This window comes from Taudactylus pleione, unplaced genomic scaffold, assembly GCF_031769625.1.
Source record: "Taudactylus pleione unplaced genomic scaffold, aTauple2 ptg000376l, whole genome shotgun sequence".
Classification (NCBI taxonomy): Eukaryota; Metazoa; Chordata; class Amphibia; order Anura; family Myobatrachidae; genus Taudactylus; species Taudactylus pleione.
The window spans coordinates 3,141,031-3,161,817 of NW_028284777.1; the positions used below are offsets into that span (position 1 = coordinate 3,141,031).

The 20,787-nt window shown below is 46.0% G+C and overlaps 1 protein-coding gene across 7 annotated transcripts in view; it reads right to left on the reverse strand.

Annotated features, from left to right (window-relative positions):
- WDFY3 (WD repeat and FYVE domain containing 3) overlaps window positions 1-20,787 on the reverse strand; it is a 304,293-nt gene that overhangs the window by 165,280 nt on the left and 118,226 nt on the right. For all 7 annotated transcript variants that reach the window (XM_088445038.1, XM_088445034.1, XM_088445033.1 and 4 more), the window contains exons 7-8: window positions 6,567-6,759; window positions 5,967-6,153 (exon numbers count right to left, since the gene is read on the reverse strand). In XM_088445038.1, coding sequence (XP_088301164.1) covers window positions 5,967-6,153; window positions 6,567-6,759 — 380 coding nt within the window. The remainder of the gene's footprint in view (window positions 1-5,966; window positions 6,154-6,566; window positions 6,760-20,787) is intronic.

The window sequence follows — 20,787 nt, forward strand, 5'->3', positions numbered from 1 at the left end:
GCAGAGGTCTGGAGTGAAACTGGGCGTATTCCACCATGTCGAACACCGACACCATGGAGCCCAGTAACCTCATCGCCGAGTGTAAGGACACCCGGCGGCTGTGCAGACAACTGCGCACCCTTGACTGTAAAGCAGAGATCTTGTCCTCCGTCACGAAGATCCTTTGCTGTCCCGAGTCCAATAAGGCTCCAAGATGCAGAATCCTCCGAGACGGGATTAGAGTGGACTTCTGCCAGTTGATTAGCCAGCCGTGCCGTTGCAGCAGTGCAATGGTCAGGTCCAAGTGGTGTAACAGGAGCTCTGGAGATCCTGCCACCAACAGGTCGTCCAAGTACGGCAACATGCGGACACCTTGCAGCCGCAGAGAAGCCGCCATGACCGCCATCACCTTGGTGAAAACACGTGGTGCTGTCGCCAGGCCAAAAGGTAACGCCCGAAACTGGAAGTGGTCGCTGCGGATTGCAAACCGAAGGAACTCTTGATGGCGCAAAAGAATAGGGACATGCAGGTAAGCGTCCTGTATGTCCAATGACACCATGTAGTCCCCAGGTTCCAGCGCCAGAATGATGGACCGTAGGGTCTCCATCTGAAACTTCGGGACCCGCAAAGACTTGTTGAGTGCTTTGAGGTTGAGAATCGGACGATATGACCCATTGGGTTTCTGTACCAAAAATAGATTTGAATAGAAACCCTGGCCCCTCTGGGAGAATGGAACAGGCACTATAACTCCAGCCTGGAGCATAGTGTGCAATACCTTCCGCAGCTCCGTAGCCTTGTTCCGGTCTGATGGTAGACCCGTGGTGAAGAATCGAGCCGGGGGTCTGTGCCGGAAGGAGAGGGTGTACCCGTGGGAGACCACCTCCAGAACCCAAGTGTCTGTCGTAGTGAACGATCAACACCGGGAGAACTGCAGCAGGCGGCCTCCCACCCTGGGATCCCCCAAGGGGAGACCCGGACCGTCAGGCCGCAGGCTTGTCATCTGGCTTGGGGGCCGGACGTCTGGTACTCCATGCCTGTTTCCGGGGCTTGACCGATTTCTTAGGGCCAGCCTGTCGAGGAAACGACTGTGGTTTGGGCCTGCCCTGGGCCCTAGATGACCGAAAGGACGATGGTCCAGAACCAGAAGGAGCAGCGGCCGACGGGAGACAAGCAGATTTGGCTGCCGCCAGCGTGGCCACAATCTTATCCAGATCCGGACCGAAGAGAACTTCTCCGGTAAACGGCAACGCTTCCAGACCTTTCTTGGAATCTGCGTCCGCCTTCCAGGATCGCAGCCACAAGGTGCGACGAGCAGCTACCGCTGCTGAAGAAATTCCAAACACCAGAGTACTAATGTCTAGAGCCGCCTCGTTGATGTAGGTGGCCGAATCACGGAGATTGCCAATCAACTCCGCCTGTTTGGCCGGACAGTCGGATTCAAAAGAAGCCTCTAATGAATCCGCCCAGCGCTCCATCGCTCTGGCAACCCAGCAAATGGCCATAGCCGGCCGTGCTGCCCCCCCTGCAAGGGAATAAGCGGACTTGAGGCAGATTTCTACCTTGAGGTCCGTAGCATCCTTAAGGGAGGACATGGATGGCATCGGCAATGTGGCACTACGGACAAGACGGGTCACGTGAGAATCCACCTGTGGAGGGGATTCCCACTTAGCAAAATAGTTATCCGCGAATGGATAAGCCACCGCCAGGCGTCTCTGCGGCTGGTATCTTTTGCCAGGTTGTTTCCACGCCTCCTCTAAATGGTCCACCAACTGACCTGAAAGAGGAAAGACTGTGGCATCGCCCTTCACATCTTTGAAAAAGGCATACTTAGATTTAGCCGCTGGGGGAACTTCGTCCTCAATCACCAAGGCTGTGCGGACCGCCCGAATAAGTCCAGGAATATATACTTTGGACTTAGCATCAGCGTCCTTAGTATGGAGAGGTTCCTGATCGTAAGGATCCAGAATCTCCCCATCATCAGACGTCCCTTCGTCATCCTCATAAGGAGCGGACAGAGACGCCACCGGCCTTTTATGAGGCCGCATCACAGACTCCCCTTGCAACACATCCGACAAGTGCTGTACAGAACTCGTCAGGGAGTTAACCCACGCTGGCTCCTGAGAACCCGGGAGCGGGGAAATAGGTAGACTGTGGGGTACCACCAATTGTCGTGGGAACCCCTGCATGGGTGACGACACCACAGACTGCTGGGACAAACCCATTGGAGTAAACGCGGGCTGCGGAGCTAACTGGCCCACTAAAGCTGTCAACGCCTGAGCGAAACAAGCCCAGGGCGGCTCCTGTACCGGTGCTGTAACCGTAATAGGCCGCGCCATGGACAAACACTGCCGGCAAAGGCCCTCCGCGCTACCCTCCCCCTCCGCTAACGGTACTTTGCACGTGGTACACTGTAGCCGGAGGGGAAAATCACTTTCAGACATGATGGCACCACGTATGTGACCTCTCTCACCAATTAAGTATTAAATAGGCGAGAGACCACCCTGCAGCACCGCACCGCAAGGGCTTTAGCAGAAAGAACAGGGACAGTAATAAAGCTGACAGTTTAGAGAAGAAAAGTTACAGGCAGCGCTAGCACAGTCACATACAATGCAGAGAAATAACAATTCCTGCACTAACAGCGCTGATCACTCAACTACACAGACACAGGGCCTGGTAGGACACAGCGCTGCATACACAGACCTGAGCCACAGCGGAGGAGAGGTATGCGGGGGGACCCAGACCACGATGCTTCCTTCCAGACTTCCAGCAGCGTTCACCATGCGTTGCAGAGAAGATGGCCGCCGAGGAGCAGAGAGAAGCTGGCCTGGGGGAGGAGCGCTGACACAGGACCAGTCAGCACAGTGCAGAGAGGGCTGTGTGCAGCGGGGGAGGCGCCGGCTGTGAGACAGGGAAGGCGCGCTCCCCTGGCATGCATTTAACCCCTGGGACGCCGCAGCGCTACCGCTCTGCTGCGGTCCGCTGTCCCAGGGGGTAGTGGAAAGCGCAGGTTCAGTACCTGGCTCCACGCTGCAGCCAGTCCCCAGGGAGCCCCCTGCCTGGGGACTTAGGGCCATGTGATCAGCGGGGACCCACCGCGGGACCCCGCTGCTTACCTTTGTCCCCCTTGGATCCGGCCATGGTCCGGAACATCTGGGGTCACCGCTAGCTGTGACCCCAGATGCTCACCAGCATCCCCAGATCGGTACCGGCGTTCTGGTACCGGCGGGGGTGTAGGGAAGACAGCATGGACGTCAGGACTGACTGTCCATGCTGTACATCCAGATGTGCAGCCACAGCTGCACTGAAGAAAGCTTCAGGGGCTCTTCTAGCCCCCACTCCGACAGGTGCAGCCGACGCCGGCCGGGCACCAAACTAAACTGAGGTGCCTTGGCCCGGGGGCGGGGTATAGGAGGGGGACCTAGTGCATCCTGGGAGGCTGAAAGCTTAACTCTTTGGTGCCCTGCGACTGACGTCACACCTATACCCCAAGGTATCCTGTGGATACCCTATGGACCCTGAAGTAGAAATTCAATATTTTTCAATACGGACCAACTGCCAATAAGATTACCCTTTGTGATTCTTAGCTGTAACTCTTAACAAGCTATTCTTTATTCTCTAAATAAGCTATTCTTATTATCAGTTTTAGGAGGATATTTATTGAAGAACAAAATTGAAAATGCAAAAAGTATGATGTCATCAAGTTGAGTAAACATGACCTAATGGGGATTGCCGGGATGCATTGTCGCCAGTAAAGTGACAAGCTTAGATAAACCAACTCAGCAGCTGAGTCTCCCTGGAAACTATTTTATAAAATGATAGCAACTATGAGAGATTAGGATGAGAGGAACTTGGGTCTACATCAATGACATTTATGAGACAGAAGAAGTGGATACAGTTTTATAGCCAATTTGTTTTCCAATAATGTATAATAACTGTATGGTAATTGGGTCTTTATTCAGGCTGTATTACGGAGGTTAGATTTCTCAAAACAGTATGACATGAACACTAATACAGATAGTGGTTAAAAAATAATAATATACATAAGAGTTTGTAGGTTATTACATCTTGTGGTAAAATGTAAAAACCTCTGGTGGACTACACAGGTGGAAAGGCATTTCTTTAGTAACATATTCACACGATGAGAAGATTTGCACTATGTAACCAATATACGTGTCCGCCTGACTTAAATGCATACAACTTGAATTCCGGGCATGTAAAAAGCTGCCTAACAAATGAGAAATGCCTATCTGCAGCTAGAATTTAATACTGATAATAGCCCAGCATAGCTCTGTTTGGTTTCTGGCCATTTAAACTTCATATATATCTGTCCACTTTTTAACCAGGCTTATGTTTCGGAGTTGAAGCATCAGGCACCTGTGTGATAAGCAGCTTTTGTCAGGGTATAATTGCTCTCGCAATCTGGCTACTGCAGTGTTCTGATAAAGAGAACATTGGGAACAATTGAGAGGAACAGCTTCTTCGTGTGCACTGACATTTATCAGTGAAGTAAAGCTGGTGAATGTTTGGATGTACAGCTAAGGTAACGGTGATGAGATATTTACATTGGCAGTTTGACGATGGCTACCAATAATTGCTGAATAATAGAGATTATGTACAATTCAGATAATCTAGCTAGTCATTTCCATGGAAAGTAATTATCCAATACTCATCCATGATTTGATTTTGCTTGCTTAAAGGCAAACTAACCTCCAAAATATTTTTAGGTTAAGGGGATTTTAAACATCCCCCTACTTGCAGATAGGCCTGAATAGTCATTACAGGAAGTCACTGTCGGCCTAAAGGGCTGACCTCCCTTTAACAAATAGGGGTCTCATGGTTAGATAAAGAACGGTATTATTGCTCCGTATAAGCATAATGTAAATTAGAGGGTTATGTCTATTTACCTTCTGTCTGTTCTTTATCATTTCATGTTTTTTTTTCAACCAAACCAAATCTCCATTGATGTCTGGCTATGCCCTACTGCTTGGCTGCTTCCCAATCTATTTTATTGTGAGGGTATTATAAAACAATGATTAAAACAAAGAGTACCTTTAGAAGAAGAGGGTTGTGTGATGAAAACTAAAATGACAGTACTATAGCACAAAATAAAGGCTGTAAGCACAATTCATAAGCTCCAGGAATATCAACATATATTTCTCTCTTTATATTTCCATTATGCAATTAAATGGCAAATAAAAAAGTAAAAGTGCAAATTAAATTCATACCAAAGATAAAGTTAAGTAAAAAACTATGTAAAAAATTTACATAATGCTGATTTATAAGCTTTTTACAATAACGCTGACCTTTGGTAACTGAAATGTGATTGCAGATGGCATGCTATATCACTGGGAGTACTACTATTTTTCAGATGGCCAACAGCTGATCCAATAACAGGATGAGCCACTATCATCTCAGATTTGTTGCAGAAAAAATTATTATTTAGTATTTATTTCGTCTATCACTTGTTATTTGTTAGAAACAGATGCCAAACATGACCTTTATTAATAAGCAGGCAAATTCAGAAGGATCGTTTAAAGAAAGAAATATGTCCCATTAAAGCCTGTGAAAATGGTTTAGTTTTTTTTCCTTCATATTTCATGACATAGATTTTAATCATTTTAAAGACACCCCCATACTGATGAACACCAGACCCTTGGAATTTAGTGACGTTAGAAGAATGAGGCGGAAGGGGCAGATAAGGGGGCGATACAGTATTCACAACTGTAAATGGCAGATACCGGATTCCACCAACAAAAGGGGAAGTGACCACCATTATACCGATAGAGGAGAGGGACTATAATTATCAATAATGCATGTTAAGCATTGTAGCCATAATTGCTTTAAACACTATCAATAGATAACATTTCATTTTATATATGTAAAAAAAATTAATAAAAAAAAAAAAAAGAAGGTAAAAAACTGCACAAGTTGCTAACTGTTCACGATCATAAAACAAGAACATCAGATATTATAGTACGTGATTCTACCTCAGCAGGAGGTCGGAGAGGAAGACGTAACCTTGGCACGTTCTGAAGTCATCCAGCAGTGTCTGAGAAACATCACTTGAGTCTTTCAGAAAACAGGAAAGCCCAGCAAACATCTCCACAATCTCCAGCGGGGACAGATCATTGGATTGCTGCATATTTTGGACACACGTGGCCAGGCATTCTTTTTCTAAAAGAGAGTAGGTGACATAAACTCAGTAACATGGGTGTTGGGGAATAGACACCCATTTAAAATGTCACTTAGTAAAAGAAGTTTGTCTTATTTTTTTCTTAGCTGTATGCAGTGGGTAAGCAGACTTCCTTTGGGGAATGACTCATTCACTCCACTGTGGAAAAACAAGCATCAAGACAAAGGAATTGGTGAAATTGCCTAATTTGTGGGCAGATGGAAAAATATCCACAATGCTCAGTTTTATTTTTCCTGTGTGTATTAATAGCTAGGAATATAGAAGGAACACAATTTGGATGACACAATGTGACTTTTATTCATGTTTGATTTTACCTAGCATAATCCATGAAATACAAGAGTCTTGTTAAAAGCATCACAGACATGGTATCTTTCTTACCAATTCGGCTACTTACCATGTATGTATTTCACCACATTTAAGCTAAGTCCATGTCGAGAAATGGTCATCAACACTTCACCAGCACTTTTCCTCCAGGGGAGATTATAAGGGGGGCACCATGATGTTATTGCACTGAAGAGGAGTTGGAGATCATCTTTTTGAGCCAGCTCCTCAGCTGGGGACACATAGTTGCACAACTTTACAAGAATCTGGAATAAATTATTGAAGATATCATGTAAAGCAGAAGATCACGTTCTACTGAAAATGAAAAGTATAGATAATGTAGCCTTTTTAATAAGATACATATTTTATACAGAAACAAATACACCTATATTTACAATTAGCATATACAGAACAAAGTTGTGGCACTGTGCATTCATGCAAAGTTAGAAATGTTGAGATTTGCATATAGAACATAGAAGTAATACCTATACATCTTTTTATAAAACACACAGTAAGATCCGAGAATTGAAGCCCCCTTTATTTTATTTTTACATTTATTTCACCTTTCTCTCTTCCATTTTTTAGTTTCCTCTATCATTCTCAATATATATCAGCCTATCAATCCTCTTAAATTCAGCATATCCTTTTTGTTTTTTGGTGGGGGGTGATCATTAGCGGAAACTGTGGTCTGCAAGATTTGCTAAAGATGCTTTTCATTGCCTTCCTATTCTGAACGAAGGTTCAGCAAAGGGCTGGTTAAAACTAGTGGGAACACTCAAAAATACTTGTCCTGAGACAGGCAGATATAAAATAATTAGTGTAGATATCATGATTCACAGCTTCTTCAGAGTATGTTACATTGACAAAATATAACGCAGTCATTATGTGCCCACAACACAGCTAAACACCAAAACTTTCATAATTACAAAATGTCCTGACAATGATACAGTATAAAGTAAAATTAAAGTTTTATAGTAAGAATATATAACGCAGAAGCACAAAGAAATACACCGACACAGAATTTAATGAAGAGTTCTAAAAACTGGGACTGAAAATTCTCATTTAGAACTGGGAATCATCATTGAAGCAGATGGCTTATCAAATATTCTATTAAGAATCTGCAGTGGGGATATTAAACAGATCGATAACTGCCGACGCCAGATGGAAATAACTATTGCAAAGGCAGCAGTATACATAATGATTTCTGATGTACATCCAGTTTAAAAGTTTACTCTCACGCACCCTAGACCTTAGTATTCCTACTTGGAAGTGCTGTATAACTACTGTAAATCAGCTTATTGGTTATGTGCCAGTGAGCCATCATTAATGCTTTAATGTCTACAGAGATGCTAGAACCTCACAATTGCTGCAATGCAAATATTCTGTCATACAACTTAACTATAAACCAAGTCAGGAAATTAGGTCTCTTATGTTTGCTGACCCTGGAAATCATTGTTCCAAAAATGCAAGATTACCATCAGGGCCAGCAAGTTGTAAGCCTCACTTATGTTACCGAAAGCACTTACAGAAAATGGACTAGATAAAGGAGAAAAATTACACATTTTGAAAACATTTGAATGTTAAAAGTGGTAAGGAATGAATATGCCACAAAAAATGCCTATGAAATTGAGAAAAGACTAGGCAGTTCCACTGTACAGCATAAATCTACACTGCAATAAAATATATACAGTATATATACAGATGTGCCTTCGCTCGTCTTTGCTGCAGTCGCGCCAAATAGCCCCTCTCGGCTCTCCAGGTCCCATGAGATTCTGCTAGCGTTAAGAGTCTTTTTTGCATCTTTTTGCCAAAAATTAATCTAAGTCACAATGTGATGTGACTCGGCCACACCAGGAGACTGTGCTGATTCATTTGATATTTGACACTTGTGCGAATGAGTCTCTCAATCAGCGTGCAAAGGGTCTCATTCAGACCCGCTCGCAAACGCCTATGCGCTCGCAAGCGGGTCGATGTTGAGGCCCTGCGCACACGCAGCGGCCGCACTGCACTTGCGCAAGCCCCGGAGCGAGAGAGAAACTCTACAAAGGGGCGACTGTCGATGGTGATCGACAGCTCGCACCCTCGCACCATTTTGTAGGCGGGGGGCGGGGGGGTGGCTGGCCAAACGGAGGCGTTCCCGACGGAACGCCTGACGTTTGGGGGCAGCCCCACTGACATCACTCGTGATGTCCGTGGTGAGCTTCCGGCTCTAATAGAGCCGAAGCTCACTGGGGTTTGCGGTAGACGAGACCCTACCACAAGGGTCTCGTTGCAAGCCCCAATGGTCGCGATGGTCTTCACCATGGCGACCATCAACCTGGCCGCTCGCTAAAGCTGTGGGTGGTCACCCACAGCCTAGCGAGCGGCCAGGAGGCCGGGTCAGAAAGTAGATACGGCCACCCTCATTCAGAGCGAGCGATGCTACGATGCAGTAGCCGCAGCTTTTTTCCACACCAAGTTCTGTTTACAGCATCAGTCGCACACAGATATACAAGTGTCACAAATCAAATTAATCAGCACAGTCTCCTGGTGCGTCCTAGTCGCATCACATTGTGACTTAGCCACTTTTTCGGCAAAAAAAGACTTTCAACACTAGCAGAGTTGCATGGCACTTGATAGTTCACTCACACCAGGTATATCGCAACGCATGGCGTATTGAAGTTAGATCAAGGATACATCTGTATATACACGCACACTCATTGCAATACAGTACAGCCAATATGCTAATGCCTCATGAGGCATCTAAGGACAAAAGACGCCTCCTGTCGGCATCGTAGTTCCGAATGCTGCATCCGAAGATGCAGCATCGGATCACCATCGCAAACAATTGCAGTCATCGGCCATTTGAACAAAGCTGGTACACACCTATACAATCATTGGGCAGTTAAACGATTGTATAGGTGTGTGAGCAGGAGTGATGCAGAAGCGTTAGCCGATAAACGGCTTAAAACGCTCCTGCAACTGTTGGATGGGTGTGTTACATCTTATGTGCCATTGATGACCTCCCAATACCATAGAGGAACATAAACACTGATCTATTTCCAGGACAAATGTTCTATTATTACCAAATGCATATTGTTTAACTTACTATTTCAGCATGTGAAGCCCTAGTATAGAAACGAACTACCAGCTTTGAAAGACTGTTAGGGCCAGAAGTGTATCCATGCTTGATTACTCATGCATATACTGTATACCTGTTAATTAATACATTCAGCGACTGTTGTCTTTTATCAGTTATCACACATTTTTAAGAGATCATTTATGTCTTACAGATGCTTTCACAAGACACAAATTATTCAGGCTAGATTTAGCGACTTGGGAGAAAATGCTGTACAACTTTCTTCCTATTGATACATCAGCCCCTAATTGAGACCCCTATGTCTTTTTTGGTCATCCTGTGGGTCTCTCCTTCTCTTAAACAGTAGCATGCCTACCAGCTCTAGAAGCGAAGTGCATACAAAATAAAATCACTGAAAGGTAGAAGGGTTTAGGGCAACATCTTAGGGATGGGTACTGGATGCCAGCGTTCGGGATCCCGGAGTTCAAAATCGCAACGCCGGCATCCCATCAGGGTTAGAATACCAACATCTGTCGATCGGTATCCTAACCCTCCCTTTCTCCCTACCCTCACCCTCCCTCCCTGGTGCCTAAACCTAACCTCCCCCCTAGTGCCTAAACTCAAACTCCTCCTCCCCGCACCCTAAACTTAGGCCCTCATTCAGAGCCGCACGTTAACAACAGTACGCTCGTTGCGTTCCGATGTTGACTAACCGCGCATGCGTCGGTGTTACACCGCGCATGTGCGTACGGCAGATTGCGAGCTTTTTTTCTCTCGTTCCTAAAATAGCGTACAGGAAGTGACATGTCAAATGTGATTGACAGAACAGGGCGTTTTTGGGTGTTGACGGGGGTGGAGATGACAAAACGCAGGCGTGGCGAAGCGTTTTTGGGGCGTACATACATTAGCAGATGCGAACGTCAAATGTGTTCGGACCGTCTCATACGTCACTGAAACATCCGCTTTCCCTTCAAAATGCTCGCACAGCTTAGGGTCAGGATTACTCGACCACATTGGCGATGGCCTTCTCCTCCGTCCCGGGACTCCACGATGGTGCTGCGATTAATCGTGGCTGGTCAGTAAAGTAATTAGTGTTGGATTGAAATCCGGCTTGGTATGTGTTTGGAAAGCAGTTTATTGGGATAGCACAAAAGCGTACGCAGGTGGAAATCAGAGCTGCTAATGTCATGATTACATAATCAATTAGCGTACATTTTTGGGCTTTTATTTTGGCCACAATTTGGTGGTTATGGCCTATTGTAAAAATAATGTCATCATCTTTTAATTAGCTCCCCTTTTTTTTGGTTTACTGTGGAATTTGCATCGCTATGTGTTTTTTTAAACGTTCCTTAAAGAGGCCTTTTTTTTAACAAAAGAGGGTCAGTTTTTGCGTTTAAGGCCAGGATTAAATGTAACCCATTTGTACAATAATGTCACAATACAATGTCAGTGTTTTTTTTAAAATTTATTGTTTACACACAAACAAATTGGCATAATATTGTATTGCCTTTTTTTGTGGCCAAGATATTTGATCAAAAAAAAAACAAAACATAACTACTAACATAATCGTAAATACAAAATTTAAAAACATTTCACAAGAAAGGAGAGGGAAGTTTTGACCAGAAAGGAATATGAGCCAAGCACAGAAGGAAAGTGGGAAAAGTCGCCATTGCTGTCACCGTTTTCTCGCCCGTTTGGCTGGGTGAGGGTGGGCGCCAGACCGGGTCCGGGATGCCATCGGGCTGGCCTGTCCAGAGGCAGATGTTGTGGCCTCTGGACTAGGCACAGGGCTAGGCACATTTGGAGGATTGCCTGATGTTGTGCCAGAGGTAGAGGATCTGGATGTTCCGGCAGGAAGGGAGGTCGGCTCCACCACGTGCTGGCGAACGAGCTGCTCCAGGGCATCGGCGATGCGGATGTTGGCCCTGGTATTTTCCGCCAGGGCCTGAGCAATGGTCACGTTGGCCGCAGCATTTTGCTCCAGGGCCTCAGCCACCCGTATCAGACTGGCGTCCATCCTCTGCAGAATCTCCGTATGGCAATCCGATTTAAAATTGAGTTCTGTGAGGAGGCCCACTGCCTGCGAGGGGGCACGCCCTGGACTGGCTTCTGCAGGGTCCTCAGCCGGATGTACTGGTTCCTCCCCCGCAGAGTCAGCAGAAATTCTGCGGCCAAGGCTCCCCTCTGGAGCAGACTCATCCGCCTCTGTCTCTGTTAGGAAATTGGAGAAAAGACTCACATTAGAATCTACATATTGGCACAATAGCATTTCTGAGTTGGTGACATCACAAGACTTACCTTGGGCAACATGAGGAGCCGCAAAGTCTGGCATGTCCGTATCCATGTTGGACACGCCAAACACCTCCACAGCCTGCACACACCCCTGTGCCATCTCTTCTAAGTCTGTCAACTCCAATGACACAGGGGTGGGACCCCCACCTGTCCCCCTTGCATGCCTAGCCCTGTCGGCAAGTTTTTGTTTTAGACGATATTTGAAGTCTGCCCATCTGTGGAATGAATTTGGAACCATTATCCTTTTTTTTACAATGGGGTTTGTTTATAGGATGGGAAAGTGTTTACTTACCGCCGTTTGACATCCCGGGCTAGACGGACATAATCACCCACCCTATTGACAGCAACGGCGACCTCCTCCCACATTCTCCACTTCTGGCTTTGGCTCATATTCCTGGCTGCCTGGGGCAGGATGTCAACGCACTTCTGGATCAAAACCTCCATCTCCTTGCTTGTGAAATGTGGCTGCCTTTTTTTTTTTGCAGCTTTGGCGGGTTGACTGGGGCCAGCAGTCTCTTCCATGTCATCCTCCTCACCTATTTGGGTAAATATGCAGATTTAGCCACTTCACAACTTGCACAATATTATGTTTTAAAATACTCATTGACACAAAATGCATGAAGGCCTTACCGCCGCAATTTTGACCATTGTTTCCCTGGTTTGAAGCCATGTCTCTGCTTCCAGCATGAAATCATCCAGAAATTCTATGTGATTTCGTGACGTATTTATACATGCGTCGTTAGTTTGCGGCCGCATCATTGATTGTGCGTCCCTATGATTCATCCTTAATTTGTGCGGGAAAATAAACACTATTTATGGCTTGGTGTGTGTGGATTCGAGGTGGGGTTGTTGGAGTGTTGTTGGTTAAGTGGTTTGGATTTGGTTGGTTGGTTGCGTTTGGAGGATTTTGGAGAGTTGTTTTTTTGTTTGTTTTTGCTACATTTCTTTGGTTTTTCCGTTCGCATTTTTTTCATTTTTTCAACATCCTTTCCTGATTTGGTAAGTTTTGTGCATTCAAATTTGTGACCAATTGGTGTATTCTTCCGTTTTGTGGTTAGTTAATTTGTTTAACACTCATTTCATCTTTTTTAGTTTTTTTTTGTTTTCGGACCCAAAGAAGTTTTTTGAGGACATCTTATATATTCGAGTTGGGTAAGTCCATTTTTTGTCTTGCATTTGCGAATGAATTACTGCATTTTTGACTGTTGGTGTAGTGACTTGCATTTGCGAATAATTTACCGCATTTTTGACTGTTGGTGTAGTGACTTGCATTTGCGAATAATTTACCGCATTTTGGACTGTTGGTGTAGTGACTTGCATTTGCGAATAATTTACCGCATTTTTGACTGTTGGTGTAGTGACTTGCATTTGCGAATAATTTACCGCTTTTTGGACTGTTGGTGTAGTGACTTGCATTTGCGAATAATTTACCGCATTTTTGACTGTTGGTGTAGTGACTTGCATTTGCGAATAATTTACCGCATTTTGGACGGCTTATTCATCATATAATCCAGTTTTGCTTTTCCCTTTTCCATTTTTTGGGTCCATTTGAACCCTATTTGACGTACGGTGTGCAATGTAGTTTTCATCGATGGCCAAATGTGTTTTTCCGTTATTTTCTGTGTTGGCTTGCAACAATTTTTAACCAAAAAAAAAACCCTTTAAATTTTTGACGTCTCATTGTTGCCTTTTTTACAGTTTATACGTATCATGACAATACCCCGGCATGTAAGCAGCTATGGATGGTATCAGAAAGCTAAGTTGTTTTTTCTTACTTTTGGGGTGGGTCAAAAGCCTTACATTGTAAACTTTGAATTTCAGGTAGATCTGGGGCGAATTGTTCTGGCCCTGCTCCCGGAAGACGACCAACCTCAAACTCGTCCCAGGCGTAGGCATCGTAGGCATGCAAGGCCCCAGATATTTCGAACACGTGTCACCCTTTTTGGAATGCCCGATGATGAGGTTTTAAGACGCTACCGTCTACCTCCCAAAATCATCATAGACACTCTCTCATTAATAGAAAGTGATCTTGAGCGGCAAATTGACAGTCCAACAGCAATACCACCACTGACGCAATTTATGGCGGTGTTACATTTCTGTGCCTCAGGATCGTTTCAAACAACGGTCGGAATAGTGGCGGGCATCTCCCAATCCTCCTTTTCCCGGATCCTGAGGGCAGTGATGGAGGCACTTTTCAAGCACCTCCATCATTTTATTAAAATGCCTTTGGATATGGGTGCCCTTAGTGTGGCCAAGGCCAATTTTTACCAAATAGCTGGCTTCCCACACATCATAGGGGTTGTGGATGGTACTCACATACCACTTCAGCCTCCAGCACGGCTGGAGGCCATATTTAGAAACAGGAAACACTATCACTCCCTGAATGTAATGGTGGTATGTGATGCCTCCCTCCAGATCCTGTCCCTGAATGCTAAATTACCCGGAAGTGCTCATGACTCCTTCGTCATCCGGCAATCAGGGATATGGCAGAAATTAACCAACCTACAAGCTGGTGATGCGTGGCTTCTGGGTAAGTGGAGACCTTTAGTACATAACAATGTTAAGCTTGATACACAGTGTTCCTGATGTGGTCTATTTTTGTTCACAGGAGACAGTGGATACCCTTGCATGTCCTGGCTGCTCACTCCTTATTTGGCTCCCACACCAGGGCCACAAAGTGCGTATAATTCCGCACTTACAGCCACCAGGCAAGTGGTGGAGCGCTGTATCGGCCTTTTAAAAGGCCGATTCAGATGCCTCCACCGCTCTGGTGGCGAGCTCATGTATGTGCCGGATATGGTGTCTAAAATTGTGGTCCTGTGTGGGATATTTCACAACATTGCCATAAGGAGTGGTGTCCCAATGCAGCCAGAGGATGCCTTACCTGAGGATGGCCCCCCCGAGGTTGGTCGAAGGTCAGTATGTGGGGGGGCCATACGCGATGATGTGGTGGCCAGATTTTTTAGGTAAGTTTGTTCAAAACTCCAGTGTTTATACCTAATGTGTTTGTTTTTTTTGGCAAACATCTAATTTATTTTTAATTTTCTCACCATCTTCTGTTTGTTCACATAATCTTTGGCACTCCAACGCTCACTACTTCCTGCTACCCTTACCAAACCTGGATCTGGTCCTTTTGGGCATATATTCTGGAACCCATATCGCAACGCCATGTTTGTGGAATCATGTTGGCATGGTCCTTCGTCAACCAGTTCTTGATTTTGTGTTTTTATTTATTTTTTTCTTGGTATGTGTTGTATTTGAATTTATCACTGTGTATTTTTTTTGGGAGTGACCACTTTGTTTTCTCTGTTATGTGGTGAATAAATGTTTGAAGAGTGAAATGGTCTTCCTTTTTTGGGACGTTAACAGCAAGTGTAACCAGGTTAACACAAGTTACATTTGACTAAGGGGTAAACCAGTACTGACGCCAGATGAGCAAAACTGAAATATGTTTTCAGCTTTCCAATCCACACCAAAAGGAAGCCTGGCCCAACCTTGGGATTTGTAAGATTGGCCTAAGCAGCTTGCGCACCAAGTAGGAACCTGGAAAATGTAGAAATCTGAAATTGACACTACACCCAAAAAGGGAAATTACATTGTTACTGTTATGTGTTTCTGGTGTCTGTTTGACATACAAAGACAAAACACAATCTAACTTTTAAAAAAGGGAAATCCTTGCAGGAACTTATGTCAGGCTAAACTATCTTGGTTTTGGTTTTTAAAAATGAGCCACAACGTATATTTGTCTTTAAAATTTTATTGGGAAAATACAACAAAAAAAAAAAAAAACTAATGCCGAAGGAGGCCAGACAGCCGGTCGAGGGCCACCAGAAGGCCGATTACATGGTGGCGCATCTGCCCCACAACATCCGCCACCTCTTGCCGACGCCTCTGTTCCTCTGTGGGTGAGAAAAGTGTGTGGGTTAATACAACAATAGGGACTCCACAGAAAAACATTAATTAAAAAACAAATCACTCCTAAACCCAAAAACATAAATAAAAAGGGTGGGCTGGCAAAAATACAAGGCCTAGGTACAAATTCCCACAGGTATGATATGTGTATGCTTAAATCACCAGGAAGAGGTAAAGGCAAACCTTCACAATCAACAAAAGTCAAGCCACAAAAACACGAAGAAAGGCACGACACATGATTACATACAAACAGTTTGTGCTTTAAAAAAAAATAATAAAAAACATACCGGGAAACAAATCGGGAGCTCCGGCAAAACCTCCATGATCCTCCTCGGAGGATCCGTCATTCCCCAAAGAATGGGGCGGAGTTATGCTGGACTCCGGGGAGGGGGTAATTGGAAGAGGGGTGGGTGGAGGAGAGGGGGAAGTGGGACGGAGGGGAAGGAGTCCCGACATTTCCGGGAGAGGGTCTGGGAAGGATGGGGAGGAGTGGGGAATAGGCGAAAGATTTGGGGTGGAGTGTTGGCTGGGGGTTGGGGAGAGTGGGCGGGAACGCCGACGTTGACGGCGGAGTCTTGGCTGTCCCCCTAAAATATGTCAAATAAATTGCGTTTAGTTTATGGACAAATCCGGCCAAACAAACAAAAAAAAAAAAAAAAACAAACAAACAAAAAAAAATAGCAGTAGAATTAAAAATTCATAAAAAGAGGGAAAACATGCAGACGCAGATATGAGTACAAATAATAAATAGAACAGACAGGAAAACATGCAGACGCAGATATGAGTACAAATAATAAATAGAACAGACAGGAAAACATGCAGACGCAGATATGAGTACAAATAATAAATAGAACAGACAGGAAAACATGCAGACGCAGATATGAGTACAAATAATAAATAGAACAGACAGGAAAACATGCACACGCAGTTTGCCCCACAAACACAAACATTAAAACCACAATACATAACACTTACTTGCCAGGATCTGCATGCGAAAGCATGCCAGCAAGCGGGGCGTTCGCCGTTGCAGGTCGGACCACCTGCGCTCCAGCTGCCCGATGTTGCGGCGTGATCCAAAGGACCGCAGGCGGGACCGTACCTCCGCATACGCGGAGCGCTTCTGCCGGTTGGTCATGGGTTCTGGCTGGCTGGTGATCCGGCGATCCATGACCTCCGTAAGCACCAGCAGCTCACGCCTGGTGAATGCGGAGGCTCTCATGATGGCAATGGTGTTTTTCTTAAAAATCATTTTTGATAAAGTGTGTAAAAATTTTCTGATTGGCTAATGTATTTTGGAAATTAACAGGAGCAATTTTATTGGTTAGTGTATGAGTCATGTGTTCGACAGGGCCAGAAATCTATGGAGAGTTAGGATAGGCTTGATGCAGTGACATGCGTAAGCAAATTTAAATAAAGAAATGAACCCAGGGAAATATGCGGGGATACACAGCAATAGTACAATTGTTTAATTGTGGTTCACATGTTTTTTAAACAATACAAGCGAATGTTTCATCCGTACGTATTCTGCGGGTAAACACAAACACAGACAAGAGTAAAGTTTCTTGCATTGTGTTGAAAAAAAACAAACAATTAAGCTAATTGATACATTGATTGGCATGATACGATTGATGGAGGTAGGCAGAATAAAGGAGCAGGTAATCGACATCTGACAAGGCCACTTCCTGTTTATACTTGTGCGTGCGTTCCTTTCAAGCCATTTCGGGGATGTACGCTCGCTATTTCGTACGCTCGTTAGTTAGAGGAGGGGTCGTCAGAGTTTAGGGAGGAATTTTAGATGCGAACGAAAATACGAGCGAGCCATTGAATTTAAATATTTTTGTACGTACGCCTAACGTACGTGCGCCCGCTTGCGTGCGGCTCTGAATGAGGGCCTTAATCCTCCCCCCTTAGTGCCTAAAGGCCCCCATACATCAGCAATTGATTGCAGCAATTCTGCAATTTGCAATCGATTGTATATAAAAATCTTTCCCTTTTTCAATCGATTGTGGCAATTCTGCAATCTGTAATCGATGGAAAAAGGGAAAGATTTTTATACACAATCGATTGCAAATTGCAGAATTGCTGCAATCAATTGCTAATGTTACCCTAACCCTCCCTCTAGTGCCTAACCCTAACCCCCCCCCCACAACCACCACTTATGTTTGGGATTCCGGCGGTCGGAATGCCGGCACCAGTATTGACAGGTGTCGGGATTCTGACCGCCGCAATCCCATCTGCCGGGATATTGAACACATCCCGAAGAAAGCAATGGGGATTTCTCTCTGTTAACCCTACACAACAAAGGCTTACCGCCAGCAATAGCTTTCACAATTTTGTGGAATAGCAGGTCAGCGATAACCAATAACAATCATTAAAAATTTAAGCATTACCTATTCTTTGAATAAAGCAGCTTTTTCTATTTGAAAAAAATTTTGAATATTTTTTTTTTCAAAGGGAATTAAAAGTTCAAATCTAGACTTTAAGTTTCACTGCTCAAAGGCAAGCAAACAAGTTTGCTCACACAATCACATATCTGCAAAGACTGGCCCAAGCAAAGCGGTAACTAAACCCTCAACCGCTTCGGGCAAGTATTGTAGAGGAAGCAGAGTATTTCTCAGCTGACTTGGCTATATATATATATATATATATATATATATAACAAGAGATATGGTAAGAACTTACCTTTGTTATCTCTGTTTCTACGAAGTCCATAGGGTCCACAGGGTGACCTTGGGGTATAGCTGGATCCTGGATCCTCGGGCACCACGGAGTTAAAGCTTTTAGCTGCTCCCAGGATGCACTTGGGTCCAACCTCCCCTATACCCCGCCCCCGAGCCACAGGCACCTCAGTTGGTAAGCAGCCCAGGCCGGAGGAGGAGACGAAACAGAGAGAAGGAAGACTGGAACACACAAGAACCATACTCACAGAAATGGGAGACGGAAAACCGGTGACCAGTCACAGAGCCCATATGAAGCCAGGTGCGTCAGGGCGGGTGCCCTGTGGACCCTATGGACTTCGTAGAAACAGAGATAACAAAGGTAAGTTCTTACCATATCTCTTGTTTTCTACTTCAGGGTCCATAGGGGTCCACAGGGTGACCTTGGGGATGTCCCAAAGCAGTCCAACTAAGGGCGGGGACGCTCCTGTGCTGATAGGAGAACCCGGCGCCCAAAGGATGCATCCTGAGAGGCAAAGGTGTGAAACGCATAGAACCTCAAAAAGGTCTGAATGGAAGACCAGGTGGCCGCCTTACAGAGCTGAACAGCAGAGGCGCCACGGCTAGCAGCCCAAGAAGGGCCCACGGACCAAGTGGAATGAGCCTTAACAGAGGCTGGAACAGGTAAACCCTCCTGCATATAAGCCTCAATAATAACAGAACGAAGCCAACGGGCTAGAGTCTGTTTGTTGGCAGGCCAACCCCTCTTGTGAAAACCAAAGAGGATAAACAAAGAATCCGACTTCCTCACAGAACTAGTCCGGTCCACATAAACCTGGAGTGCCCTTACAACGTCTAAGGAAGTCTCCCCAGCCGAAAGATCAGGTGACTGAAAGGCTGGTACAACAATTTCCTGATTAATGTGGAACCTGGAAACCACCTTAGGCAGGAAATCAGGACCAGTGCGAAGCACCGCTCTGTCCTGATGAAAAATCAGAAAAGGGGGACAACAAGAAAGCGCCCCCAAATCTGAAACCCTCCTGGCAGAAGCAATTGCCAAGAGGAAAACAGTTTTAAAAGTTAGCCACTTGAGCTCCACTGACTCCAAGGGCTCAAAAGGAGGACCCTGTAAGGCCCTAAGAACCACCGCCAAATCCCACGGGGCCACAGGTGGCACAAAGGGAGGCTGGATTCTCAAAACACCCTGGAAAAAGGTGTGTACGTCCGGCATAGCAGCGATCCTGCGCTGGAACCACACCGACAGACCAGACACGTGTACCTTCAGTGAAGAAAGACGTAATCCTAAATCCAAACCGGACTGAAGGAAAGCCAGAATACGCGAAACTCGGAACACCTGGGGATCATAGTTTCTGGCCTCGCACCACTGAAAGTAAGTGTGCCACACTCTGTGATAGATCCGCGCGGAAGCAGGCTTGCGCGCCCTCAGCATGGTGGTAATAACGGAGCTAGAAAAGCCCCGAGACCTCAGGACGGCTGTCTCAAGAGCCACGCCGTCAAAGATAGTCGACCCAGATCCGGGTGAAGACAGGGCCCCTGAGACAACAGGTCCCGCCGTTGAGGTAGGAGGTACGGAGCGTCGATGGACAGGCTCCGCAGATCGGAGTACCACGGCCTTCTGGGCCACGCTGGGGCCACCAGGATCAGTGTGCGTCCGTCCTGTTTGAACTTGCGCAGGACCCGAGGCAGCAGAGATATCGGAGGGAACAAGTAAGCCAGTTGAAACAGCCATTTCACCGACAGCGCGTCTATCAGACTTGCGCCTGCGTCCCTTGTCCTTGACCTGTACACTAGCAGCTTGTGATTGTAACGGGACGCCATCAGGTCCAGCTCTGGCAGCCCCCACTTGTCCACGAGTAGTTGGAATACCTCTGGATGAAGCGACCATTCCCCGGGATGCACATCGTAACGGCTGAGGAAGTCTGCCTCCCAATTGAGGACTCCTGGGATGAAAACTGCAGAGAGAGCTGGAAGATAGCGCTCCGCCCAAGCCAGGACGCGGGACACCTCCGACATCGCAGCTCGACTGCGAGTCCCTCCCTGGTGATTGATGTACGCCACCGTGGTGGCGTCGTCTGACTGCACCTGAACGGCCCTTCCGTGAAGAGCGGTGCCGGACGACTGCAGGGCTCTGTATACCGGCCGCAGTTCCAGGATGTTGATGGGAAGAATCGCTTCCTCCGCCGACCAACGACCCTGAAGTGACAAGGAGCCTGTCACCGCCCCCCAACCCCGGAGACTGGCATCTGTCGTGAGCAGAACCCATTCCGGGATCCAAAAGGGGCGCCCCTCCAGGAGATGCGCTGTCTGCAGCCACCAGGCTAGGGACAGACGCACCTCCGAGGACAACACCAGCA